At 33.5% G+C, this 12,535-nt stretch overlaps 2 protein-coding genes across 2 annotated transcripts; both read right to left on the bottom strand.

Moving 5' to 3' along the window:
- Positions 1-57: 57 nt before the first annotated feature.
- LOC109186295 lies at positions 58-1,506 on the bottom strand. The gene is made up of 2 exons (XM_019336218.1): positions 1,423-1,506; positions 58-936 (listed from the first exon to the last, which is right to left on the bottom strand). Exon 2 carries the CDS (start codon positions 876-878, stop codon positions 63-65), a length of 816 nt encoding a protein of 271 aa, XP_019191763.1. The 5' UTR covers positions 879-936; positions 1,423-1,506; the 3' UTR covers positions 58-62.
- Positions 1,507-5,831: 4,325 nt separating this feature from the next.
- Positions 5,832-9,659, bottom strand: LOC109186296. The gene is made up of 2 exons (XM_019336219.1): positions 9,583-9,659; positions 5,832-6,737 (listed from the first exon to the last, which is right to left on the bottom strand). The coding sequence occupies exon 2, from the start codon at positions 6,705-6,707 to the stop codon at positions 6,201-6,203; it is 507 nt and encodes a 168-aa protein (XP_019191764.1). The 5' UTR covers positions 6,708-6,737; positions 9,583-9,659; the 3' UTR covers positions 5,832-6,200.
- Between the last annotated feature and the right edge of the window lie 2,876 nt (positions 9,660-12,535).

A 12,535-nucleotide genomic window follows, 5' to 3' on the forward strand; every position in this document is an offset into this window, starting at 1 on the left:
CGACAATTGAAACATATATTCCAGTTTATAAAAAAAATTAAACTGATAATTACGTTGAAGGCTCACATAATGGTGCAGCTGCTGCTAGTATTGTCATCACTGAACGCTGTGTAGATTGGGTTGGCGGCGGGCGGCGGAGGCAGTGGCGGTGGCGGATAGTTATCCTCCTCCGGCAGAGGCGGCGCCGATGGAATTCCAACAGGCAGCCACGGCGGAGGCCCTAGAGGAGAAAACCCCCCATAATAGTATTCCGGTTGTGGCCACCGCATGCCCGGGAAAACCCCATGAGGACAGCCGTGCGGGAAACAATGCATATTGTTCCCCACGCCGACAAGGTGGCCGCCGCCGCCGCCGCAAGAAGAAGCGGCGCAAATCCCGCCGCCGTGGGGCTGACCGTAAACACCGCCGCCGGCGAGATTTTTCGCTGTAATTTCCAGCGTTTTGTTCCCGCCGCCGCCACTCTCTTCCCCCATAAACACAATCTTCACAGTCTTGATCACCTCCACGGTCTGCAACCCGGCGGAAATTCTGGGTAAACGTTCGAGCAGCGCCGCAATGTCGGGATCATTCAGCGGATTGATAACCTTAGACTGCGGCGGCGCGACAATTTCTGTGTCCTTCACCGGACTTACAGGGCGGCGTTGGGCGCCAAAGATCTCCGCTTTTACGCCATAGTTCTCCAGCATCATTAACAGCGTCGGAGGATCTATAGTGCCGGAGACGATCACGACTCCATTATTGACGTCAAAATCAACACGACGAACGCCCTGAATGCCCAGCAGCCATTTCTTGATTCTTCTTTCATCGCCCTTCGAATGGATTTTCAGGCGGACGGCGATGTTTTGATCAGTACCCGGAGCTTTCGACCACGACGACATTGTACTATTTGCGACGATCTTGATATATATATATGATTTAAATTCGCAGCAAATTAAACTGAAAAAAAAAAAAAAAAAAGTCAGACCTTTCAATCTGTCTACACTGCAAGTTGTCACAATTTTCTAATCTTCCTTTATAATTATATATCACTGAAATTATTGAATTTCTGACCACCTGAAAGTTATCTTAAATCAAATTTGAAAGCAAAAAGTGATCGAAAATAACAATAAAAGTTTTTCCGAATACCAAAAGTGGTCGACTTTCAACTTGATTTAAAATCTTTCAGGTGGTTGAAAATTCCATAATTTCCAGTAGTGTATATTATTATAAAGAACAATATAATCAAAGGTAAATGATCTGGATCAAAGTATCCCATATCTTCCCAATAGAGTTTTTTCGTTTCTTTTTCCTTTTCCCCCTTTTTAACCATTTATTTTGTATATATATACAAAATCAAGAAAAAGTAATTAAAGATGAAGAGATAGGCGGGGAAGGACATACGCATATGATTTAAGGTGACAAATTAAAGCTAAGGAAACTTACGTTGTGCTAGAAAGAAGCTAAGCTTAATTGATGTATGATGATTTGTTGGATTGTGATTTTGTGCCAGGAATACACCTCTATATATATATATGTCTAGAGAGAGAGAGGGGGAGGGAGAGAGAGAGACCTCAGACCTGGTCAAGCACTCAAGCAGCAAACAGTGTTTTTCTTTTCTGTTATTTTATTTCTTTATTTGAGAATGTAATACCAATTCAAACTACTCCAGACAAACTCAGGTGGTTGTGGACATAAATACCCTTTGTAAGTAGCAAGTATATATATTATAATAATAAAAAAATAAATGTGAAAATTTTCATTGGCTGTATGTTAAGTGTTGCATGATGTCCGCACGGATTTAACTTACTAATTCAATAGACAGTATTTGGGAGAAGAAATGTTATATATACGATGAGTAAATATAATTTTAAAAAGTCGATGAAGGCTATCAACACGACAAGATTAATATAAAGTATAATTCAAATGGTTAATCAACTCAAAGAGAATTAATAACTCTATTTTACTGATATCTACATAATATATAGCTTATTGATTTTTTTATTTTAAGAAATTTATAAGTCGTTAAGCTACATTTAGTTTCGCGATTTATCTGCTCCATTGAGACTTCAAAAAAAAATAGTAAGTGTATATATACCAGTGTTGAAAAAATCGCGCCTAGACGCTAGGTGGTTGGCCACCTAGGCGCCCGTCTCGGTGCTCTAGGTGCCCTAGGCGGTCCCCAGCTGTCTAGCGATTTTTTCAATCTTGATATATACGGCAAACTTTTAGGATTAGAGGATATATAATCAACTGAAAATGAATTATATTTTACCTTTTATGAACAAGGAATGCTTGATACACAATAGGGCTAGGTTTGTCCAATATATCATATGTGTTTTTAATGTTGTAATCATTTGTAGTACCACCCGATATTCACGGGATTAACACGCTTATTAAATACAAGAATGTTCTTTCGTTAGTTGTACTTGTCCTTACAAATGAAGTAAGTAGAAGGTGGGAGGTGTTTTCCCATGCCACTAAATTCGTATTTTGATGCGGGGGCGGTGGCGGATAAGTTTCGTCTTCTCCACTACAAAGACCGGAATGGCATTATACATACATAATTAAATCCCTGGAAGTTGCTTATCAAATTTTAAATTAAGATTTATTTAGGAGAGATATGGAAGCCTATAATAAATAATTAAATATTGATTAATCTTGTTAAAATAGTGGGTTACTTTGATTTTTTATTTTTTGGTTTGTAATAAAGGAGACAAAACTAAGGAATGATAATAAGGTGATCAAAGCATTCAATGGATTGAATGAGCCCTTGATATAATCCAGATTAATGTCCCTGAATATTTTTATTTTTTATTTTTAAATAATGTGGTAATATTTTAATAATATTTTTTAAATTTTGAAATGTACAGATTTTTACTAGCTACAAAGTGTGCAGGTTTTATACTACAAGTGCACAGATTAATATTATACAATGTACAAGTTTTATATCACAAGTGCAGAGTGCTTATCCTACAAAGTTTAAATTTTCTTTTGCTCAATATATATATATATATATATATATATATATATATATATATATATATATATATACTATTATTATTATTATTATTATTTGGAGACGGGGTGGGGCGGGGAAGGTATCCTCGTCCCTATTCTCTGAAAATTTTCCTCATCTTCATCACCATTGGGGCGGGAATCGGATCCTATCAGGACGGGGCAAATTTTTTAAAGCTTCCACCTGCCCCTAACTAACACTGATTTAGTCTTGAAAAGATTAAACTTGTTTGTTAGCGTTAAACTTGTTTGTTGATGTACGCTCTAATTTAGTCTTGAAAAGATTTTGCATGCAATGAATATTGTTTTGACCCACCTTGTATGTGAAGAGTTGGAATTACACGCTAAGGTTTCAAGTTCAAATATTTGTGTGAGCTATTTTTTGTTTTTTGTTTTTTTTTTTTTATTTTTTTTTTTTTTTAGTTTGAACAGTTAGTCATGTGCAACTTAAGTTATATTAGTTTATTTTATTGTGATATTTTACTAATTAACGTAATAAGGCGGACTTCACTCAAAATACTCATCCAAATAGTAATTTTGAGATTTTCTTGTAAATTAAATTACGAAGTTACATTTTCTTTTTTTATCTATCCGTCTATTTTAATTCCAAACAAATTTGTTAGTGTATTAAAAAAAAGAAAAAAGTGAACAAATTTGTTATTAAAAAAAGGAAAAAGTGAACCTCACATTATGTCATTGACTGATTATTATGTATAGAAAAATGTACATACTATAAACTGCATACATACTAATTAAGTATAAACTTATCCTTGAAATGCATATGCAACATGAAACTTGATTGACACGGTTGCCCTCAGTTGTACTGTAATTTTTTATTTTTTATTTTTTGGATCAAATGGAGGGAAACAATATAATTTACTCCGTATTAAATTGCATGCGTAGGAGTGGTCGTCATCAAGTGGAAAAAGAGTAAGTCCTGTTACCTACCGACGTGTCCATGACTTTTTTTTTTTTTGAAAACTACGTGTCCATGACTTGGTTTGGTGACTTTTGAAATATATTATTATTATTTAGAAATTATTATTGTTAACTAGTATTTGTCCCGTGCGATGCACGGAAAATATGTTATAAAAATATACCCTATATGAGGTTTATTCATATATAAAATTTTTGTTATTTAATAATTATTATGTGCGAATTCCTATGATAAAATTATGAACATAAATATATTTACAATTAAAATATTTTCAAAAAAAAAAAACAATTAAAATAATATTTAAGGTGGGTGATTACTACAAATCTTAAACTATATTAAAAATTTAGTACATAGTATTTAATATTACAATTTTTTAAGAACTTAGTAAACTACAATAGTAATTGAATTACAATTTTAGAGTCACCATGGATTAAAATTTTTAGACCTTTGAGATTTCTAACTTTAGATGTAGCAACATACAATTGACCTTTAAAGACCAAAATCACAATCTTCGTTCGAACATTATTTTTTCTTCCAAATACTATCGAATTAAGCGTGTAATCAATAAAAGATGAGAACTAATAATTCGAGAATATAATCTTAATGTTACTAAGCCTACTTCACGTCAATTAAGTTGGAGAGTGTTGTTGGATAGTATCCGATGAATCCACGAATAACGCATCTTTGTCTCCGTAGTCCTCAATATGCACATCAACAATCTTAAATATTAGGCCGTCTAGCTATGCCATATATTAATTTCTAACTTATGAACTTTGGGGTTGCATGCAATAAAAAGTGTATTTTAAATATACTAAGGGTACATTATATATGTATGTAAGGTACTTTCAATATAAAAATAATGTATTTTTAATATATTAAAAATGTATTTAATATTCATGATCCATACAATTATGTGGACCATCGTTCACGCAATAATTTGTCAGTAGAAATTGAAATATAAATAAATAAATAAATAAATAAATAAATAAATAAATATATATATATATATATATATATATATATATATATATATATTTTAGAAACTGCCAGTGAAAATTATTATCATTATTATTATTGTAATTATTATTATTTTTGTTATTGATATTATAATTAACAATATTATTATGGTCTTGTGAAAATTAAATGTTAATTATAACCATTTAATTTTCACAAGACCATATGACTTTATTATATATAGGATTCAAATTTTTAAACATTAACACATTATATTATGTACATCAGTGAAATTAAATAGATGTTAGCCTGAAGCGATTAGGTCATTTGAGCTAGCCACGGGAGATATATTAGTTAATAGTTATGCCTTATAATTAACGCTTCTTATTAGCCACTTCTTGAAGTATCATCTTTTTATTAAATAGTAAAATACTTAGATTATTTATTAATTCAATGTGAGTTAGTCGATGAAAATAAATAATTTTAGTAATTTAAAAATGTCTAATAAGGAGTGATAATTTAGGGGTGAGAAACATTTGTTTAATAATAATAATATACCTTTTACCAAAATTTGGTGGAGCAACTAACACCTATGATTTAAAATCCAGTGTTTGTACGGTACAATCAAATATATAAACATGACCATTTTGAACCACAAATGTATTAAACATGACCATGCTATGTGCGTGTCTCCAATTTGTTTACATGTATAAAAATTATTAATTACATATATACACATAAATTTTTAATTACATGCATAACATAACATGTTAACTAATATCTTATTATGTACCTGCACTTAATGTATTCTGTACGTGCAATTAATAATTTACATAGTATGTTATCGGTCTTTAAATTGTTTACATGTATAGAAATTATTAAGTGCATGGATATAATGTGTTAACTGCATACACAATGATGTATTGAAAATTTTATTGTCCCCACTAGAACTGAAAGTTGGCTCTACGTGAACCATCACTCACAAAAAGTTACAGGAGATAAACTAGACCATAACTTATCAACTCAAACAAAAATGTCAACAAATAACTCTCATACAAAAAAAAAAAAAAAAGGTTTATAGACCATTCTCATGAGGAATAAACTTAAAATCTTGTGATTATTAACTCAAACACGATCAACTCTTCCCAGTGTTGCAAAAATCGCGCTTAGGCGCTCTAGGCGGCCCCAAACACCTAAAGAGCGCGTAGCGATTTTTTCAACATTGACCCTACCCAAATCAAACACATACTGATACACCCACTGCTTGCAAGGATACAAAACAGGACAAATTTGAATCAGAACTGCGTATGTTGGCTCACATAATGGTGCAGATACTTCTAGTGTTGTCGTCATTGAACATCATGTAGAGTGGGTCAGTCCCCGGCGGTGGAGGCGAAGGCGGAGAAGAGTAATGATCGTCGGGCAAAGGCGGTGCTGATGGAACTGGAACTCCAAGAGCTACCCACGGCGGCGGAGGCACAAAGCCCCCCCAATACTCCGGCTGTGGAAATCTCAATGGGAAATACCCGCAATTCGGACAAGAAATTATATATCCATTCGGACCATTCCAATTAGGACAACCGTGCATATTGTTCGCCACGCCGTGGGCATGGCAGCACGGAGAAGAAGCGCCGCCGCCAACTCCGCCGTAGGGCTTATTCTCAACACCGCTATTTTCTTGGTCCCGGAAATATACTTTCACCGTTGTCTTGGTTACTTCCGCGGCTTGCCACCCTTTAGAAGCTTTGGGCAAATGTTCAAACGCCGCAGCAATGCCGTCGGAGTCTTTCGCATGACTCATAGGATGTTGGTGCGACGACATTATTATTCTACTATTTGCGACGATTTTAACCTACCAGAAAATCACATTGAAAAAAAAAAATCAAAAAATTCAGCCCTTCCATTATTTCCGAGAATATTGCACTAATATTACACCATATATGGGAGATTCCGAGAATATTACACCATTTATGTTTCAATAGGTCGAGAAAATAGTTATGAATAGATAATATATTGTAACACCTGAGTTACTAGTATTAAAAAAAAAAAACATTAAACTACTAAAGTGTTGAATCCCCCCTCATAAAAAAAATGCATTGCTCCCATTATAGCCAAATTTCTAAACTAGGGGTGGGCGTTTCGGGTTTCGGTTCGATTTTTTTTTTTTTTAATTTTGGTTTCGGTATCGGTTTTCGGTTTTAAAAAAAGTTAAACCATTCGGTTTAACATTAGAGTTCGATTTGAAACGGTTCGATTTTGGTTCGGATTTAATTTGGTTCGATGTTCGGTTCGGTTTAAGATCCCCAAATTTCAACATTTCCTAATTTTTCGAACATACTTCCAAACAATACATATTCACATAATCCAAATTCAAACTCTAAACATTATATAACAAAATAGCAATCCAAAGTTCAAACACAATACTAAGTACTAATTACCAAACATCAGTTAACGTTTGTGCACAACCGACTCTTCAATTGGTTCAGTTAGAATATTTTGATTGATAAGATGAATAATCATCAATCTGTATAGTTGATATTAAAAAAACTAGTGTCAATTACTATATAGTTAATTTTTGGACACAATCTATCATTGCTGCATTCGAAATATATTACAGTACTAGAAAATAATTATAGTGCACTGGAAATCAAAATTAGAATGACTGTAAAGTATATTAAATTTATAGAAAAACATGAAACTAAGGAAAATACTGAATATTGTAAATATAACTGAAGTTAGATATAATTGTGAGGTAAAGAACAATTGCGACAAACAACAAAAGTGCAATGTAGAAAACAAGCTATAAAGAAATCAAATAAAAAATGTAAGGTTCGGTACAAGTAAGAATGAGAACTGAACGGCGGAGCAGGCATCAAGGAACTTGGATTTACTTCTTTATTATTATTATTATTATTATTATTATTATTATTATTATTATTATTATTATTATTTATTAAAAAATTATATAGCATTCGGTTCGGTTCGGTTTTTGCCAAATCGTTCGGTTTCGGTTTGGTTCGGTACTAAACCGTTCGAGTTACAAATTTTCGAACCGTTCGATTTTCTATTACTAGTTCAGTTCGGTTGGTTCGTTTCGGATCGATTCGGATAAACCGAACCGAAGTGTCCACCCCTAGTCCAAACCAGGGGCAGAGGCAAAGGTATGCCAAGGGAGGCCTGCCCCCACCATCCCCATTTTTTTTTTAAATATTAAATATAATATTAATTTTTTTAAAAATATTATATAGAATATTAAAATTTTTTTGTTCCTTCAAAATATTTGGCTCCCTAAGTTGAATGGATAGTGCAATTGGGTCCTCTAAGTGAAAAAAGCTCCATTCAGGTCCCTAAACCTGTAAAATTATTTAATTAAGTCTAAGTTGACTTGTTTATCAGGTTAAATGCATACGGTGTTGACATGTGTCCTTATTTTATTTCTTTATTAAAAATATTATTTATTATAAATTAATAATAATAATAATAATAATAATAATAATTAAAAAATAAAAAATTTAATTAAAAAAAAAAAAAAAAAAAAAACAGCCACCGGCTGTCGACACTGGACAGCCGATAGCTGTCTTCCTTCTTCAAGGACAACCGTAGTCGTTCGACCATGGCTGTTTAAGGAAGACGGCCATGGCTGTCTTCTAGATCTTGACTTGGACTACGGCCTTCGCCGCCGCCCTGACAAAGGGGACTGGAACGATCGTCTTCCTTAGACAGCTGTGGCCGGACGGCCACGACTGTTTTTTTAAATATTTTTAATTATTATTATTATTATTTTAATTAATTTATAATAAATAATATTTTTAATAAAAAATAAAATAAAGACACGTGTCAACACCGTATGCATTTAACCTAATAAACAAGTCAAACTTGAACAATTTTACAGGTTTAGGAGACCTGAATGAAGCTTTTTTCACTTAGGGGATCCAATTACACTATCCACTCGACTTAGGTGGCCAATTTGATACTTTTTCCTATTTTAAATGGCTACAACTCCTACAAGAGGTTTAAATAAATAAAAGAACAAATTATACCCAAGTGACCCAACCTACTGGTTTAACCAATAGACTAGTGAACTATTACAGAATGGTTCACCAACCTGACCTCTCTTTGGCAGGATCAAATGAGAATAGAGTGCTCAAAAAAGTGAAGATTGATCTCAATTGTCTATCTAGATTCATCAATAATGGAAGAATTTAGGGTCAATACAAATTGAAAATATTAGAGACCAGTAAAAAGTATATATTTGTTTGTCTTTGATAATTTTTCTCTTTTCTGTTATATAACTTTCTTAAGGGGAAATGACATATATGCATATTGCTATATTCACTATTTAGATGCTACATGTACAATCACCAAGAAGCTAGAAGAGGCAAATGGAGGAAGAGAGAAGGAGGTGGAGGAGGAGTTGAGAAAGCTTTAAAGAAAAATTAAGATGAAGTTAAGAAACAGGAAATAAATTAAAGCTTTGAAGAAGAAGAAGAGACGAATTGAAATCAGGAAAGCAAATTAAAGCTTAAAAAAAATAAAAGTAAAATTATTATGGGTTCCATGAAAATTATAAACACACAAATACATGCAGATCAGACACCTACACTCAAACACACAGAGAAAAATAAAAAATAATAAAATAAAAATAAAAATAAAAATACAGTAAAGAGATAGGGCATAGATGATCGGTTTAAGGTTACCTAGGAACTGTCGCAGTAGATCGTGGATCCACCTGATGATCTCGATGATCTCGATGAATGGTGAAATGTAGTGTAAGGCAGGATGGATACTATTTAGTATTTATACTACACACATCAATTAAATAATAATGCAAGCAATAATCTTCTACCAAATATTGCCATAATACAATAATCTATACAAACCGCGTGGCGTGTCCAAGCACCCAAAAGAGTATTTTCGCACAAAACCGTTGTTTCACCTCCAAATCTAGCATTATTGTTGGGTAATATGGTTGTAAAATCCCAAAATAATAATAATCCTACGAAAAGATTAATATTATATGGGAAAACAGAAACTAGGAAGGAAAAGGTTGAGTGTTTGGGGTAAAGGCTTTAGCACGAGTTCGAACACAAGGTTCTTTTCCTTAAAACCTTATTTGCTACCTCCCACAAGTGTTAGGAGCGTTGTAGCCTAGGTTTCCCAGGATAAAACGTGCTACGACTCTTTGTTTAAACACCTAAACAAAGAGCCCGGCGAACAAAACAAAGCTGGAACACAGCTGGGGAAAGAAGAGAGTAGAAGAAGAAGTTTTGAAGCTGAAAACTATACTGGAATTCCTTCGTTTTTCTCACTGTGTGTGTGTGTAAAATGCTTATGCCCAACGTCTTCTTTATATAGGGCTCGTTGGAAGGGATAGCATTCAACATGGCAGTAAATTGGGATTAAAACCAATTGTATAACACCTGTAACGGTCACCCACTAAGTAGGATTAAACTCAGAATTTAAAATTGGAATTAAAACAGTATTAATTCCGTAACAGATGAGTTTAATCTGTACAACAGGCTGAACTTTCGGGTTTCAGACCGTTGGGGTGCAGGTTCACACGAGAGCATACGGACCAGCAACACGAGAGTACATCTCTCGCGTGCACTGTGGTGCTGCTACACACGAGAGTAGGTGCTCTCGGTTCGGTTTTGACCGAACCAAGTGAACCAAGTGACTATATCAGATGGAAAAAGATACCGAAGTTAGGCATAACTTAGCCCATTTCCGGACGACATCCGTGCCCGCAGGTGCCGGCGCACGCGAGCTCGGGCTTGATTTCAAGCCTTTTGATGTCCTCTAGTTGGATTTTGATGTCCTCTAGTTGGATTTCAAGCCATTTTATGTCTTTTTTAAGCTAATTTTCCAACAATTATGGACCCGACTGAATTGAAAAGAAGAGATACATAATTCATATCTGTAAGGTAGAAGGGTGGATCTAGAAATCTTCTTCAGTGGGAGCGGACAATTAAAACTAATGAGATATTTTGGAGAAAAAATGAAACACATAAAAATTGAGTCATAAATATTGTTGACTAGAGATGAAAAATCAAAATACATCAAAATACAAAAAATATAAAACATATTTAATTAGATATTAATATTAAAAAAAAAGGAAAATAAAAATGAAAAAAAAAAGTCTCCCAAAGGATTCTAACTATTTAATTACTAATTTGTTCTAAGTACATAATTCATTCATAAGGAACAAAATTTTATAACACAAATACACAAAAAATTATAATACAAAATACAAACACATGAACCAAGATTCATAGTGTAGTGTGAACCTTAATCCATGGTATTCTCCAAATCTGATATTGGCCATTGTTGGACATGTTGTTTTATTTTATTTTATATACCGAAGTATTTTTTTAAAACAATTTTATTTTAATTTTTGAAAATTTAATTTAGCTTTAGGGTTTGATGGTAATGTCTGTGATGACGTATGAAGTGACGGATGATGATGATGTATTAACTTTGTCAACTCATGTACTCAACATCGCACTACCCACTGTAGGATGAGTCGGCAAATTATGCTGTGCATCCGTATGCACCATGCATGGTGCATACGGATGCAAAAACGACGTCGTTTTATTAAAAACGCGCGTCTTCCCTTAAAAAGAGAAATTCAGGTTCGATTCCCAGCAATAACATATAAACTAAAATTTCAGAATCGATGAACTATAATTCCTGAATCTATGAACTATAATTTCAGAATCTAATCTATGAACTAAAAATTTCAGAATGAATGAACTAAAATTTCATAATCTATGAACTAAAATTTTAGAATCGATGAACTACAAATCCAGAATCGATGAACTATAATTTCATAATCAATGAAGTATAAGGGGGTGTTTGGTTGGATGGAAAACATTTTCCATGGAAAATGTTTTCCTAAAAGTGAAGGAAAATGATGTTTTATGTTGTTTGGTTGGAAGGAAAACTTTTTCCATTGGAAAAAGTTTTCCTTAAGAACAAGGAAAACAAATTCCTAGCTTATGCTAGGTATAGTATTTTGTTTTCCATAGAAAACCTTTTCCATGGAAAACTAATATGACAATTTTATCCTCATCATTCTTTATTAATTACTCTTATTATTATTATATTATTATTATTGTGTAGGGTTATATTTGTCATTATACTCATTATTCCTTACCCTTCCAAACTCAACCAAACAATGGAATTCATATTCCCAGTAATTTCTTTTCCACCAACCAAACAATGGAATCTGTTTTCTTGGAATTTATTTTCCATGGAATTTCAATTCCATTTCCCTTCAAATATTTTCCAGCGAACCAAACGAGCTGTAATTCCATAATCTATGAACTAAAATTCCAGAATGAATGAACAATATAATGTTGTTGCTGGGAATCGAACCTGAATTTTTTTTAAAGGAGAGACGCGCGTTTTTTAATAAAACGACGTCGTTTTGGCATCCGTATGCACCATGCATGGTGCATACGGATGCACAGCATAACTATCCGTTGCAGTCTATGTGACTGGGCCCAGATTGCTACTATGGGCCAGCCCCCTTCCTTAACCAGCTCCCCCTTGGGCAAATTATGCTGTGAAACCGTGTCCACATTGCAAAATGATACGGTTTTATAATTGTTATAATTGTAAATATAGAGTTTAAAAATGATGAAAATA

Source organism: Ipomoea nil, unplaced genomic scaffold, assembly GCF_001879475.1.
Source record: "Ipomoea nil cultivar Tokyo-kokei standard unplaced genomic scaffold, Asagao_1.1 scaffold1407, whole genome shotgun sequence".
In the NCBI taxonomy this organism is placed as follows: Eukaryota; Viridiplantae; Streptophyta; class Magnoliopsida; order Solanales; family Convolvulaceae; genus Ipomoea; species Ipomoea nil.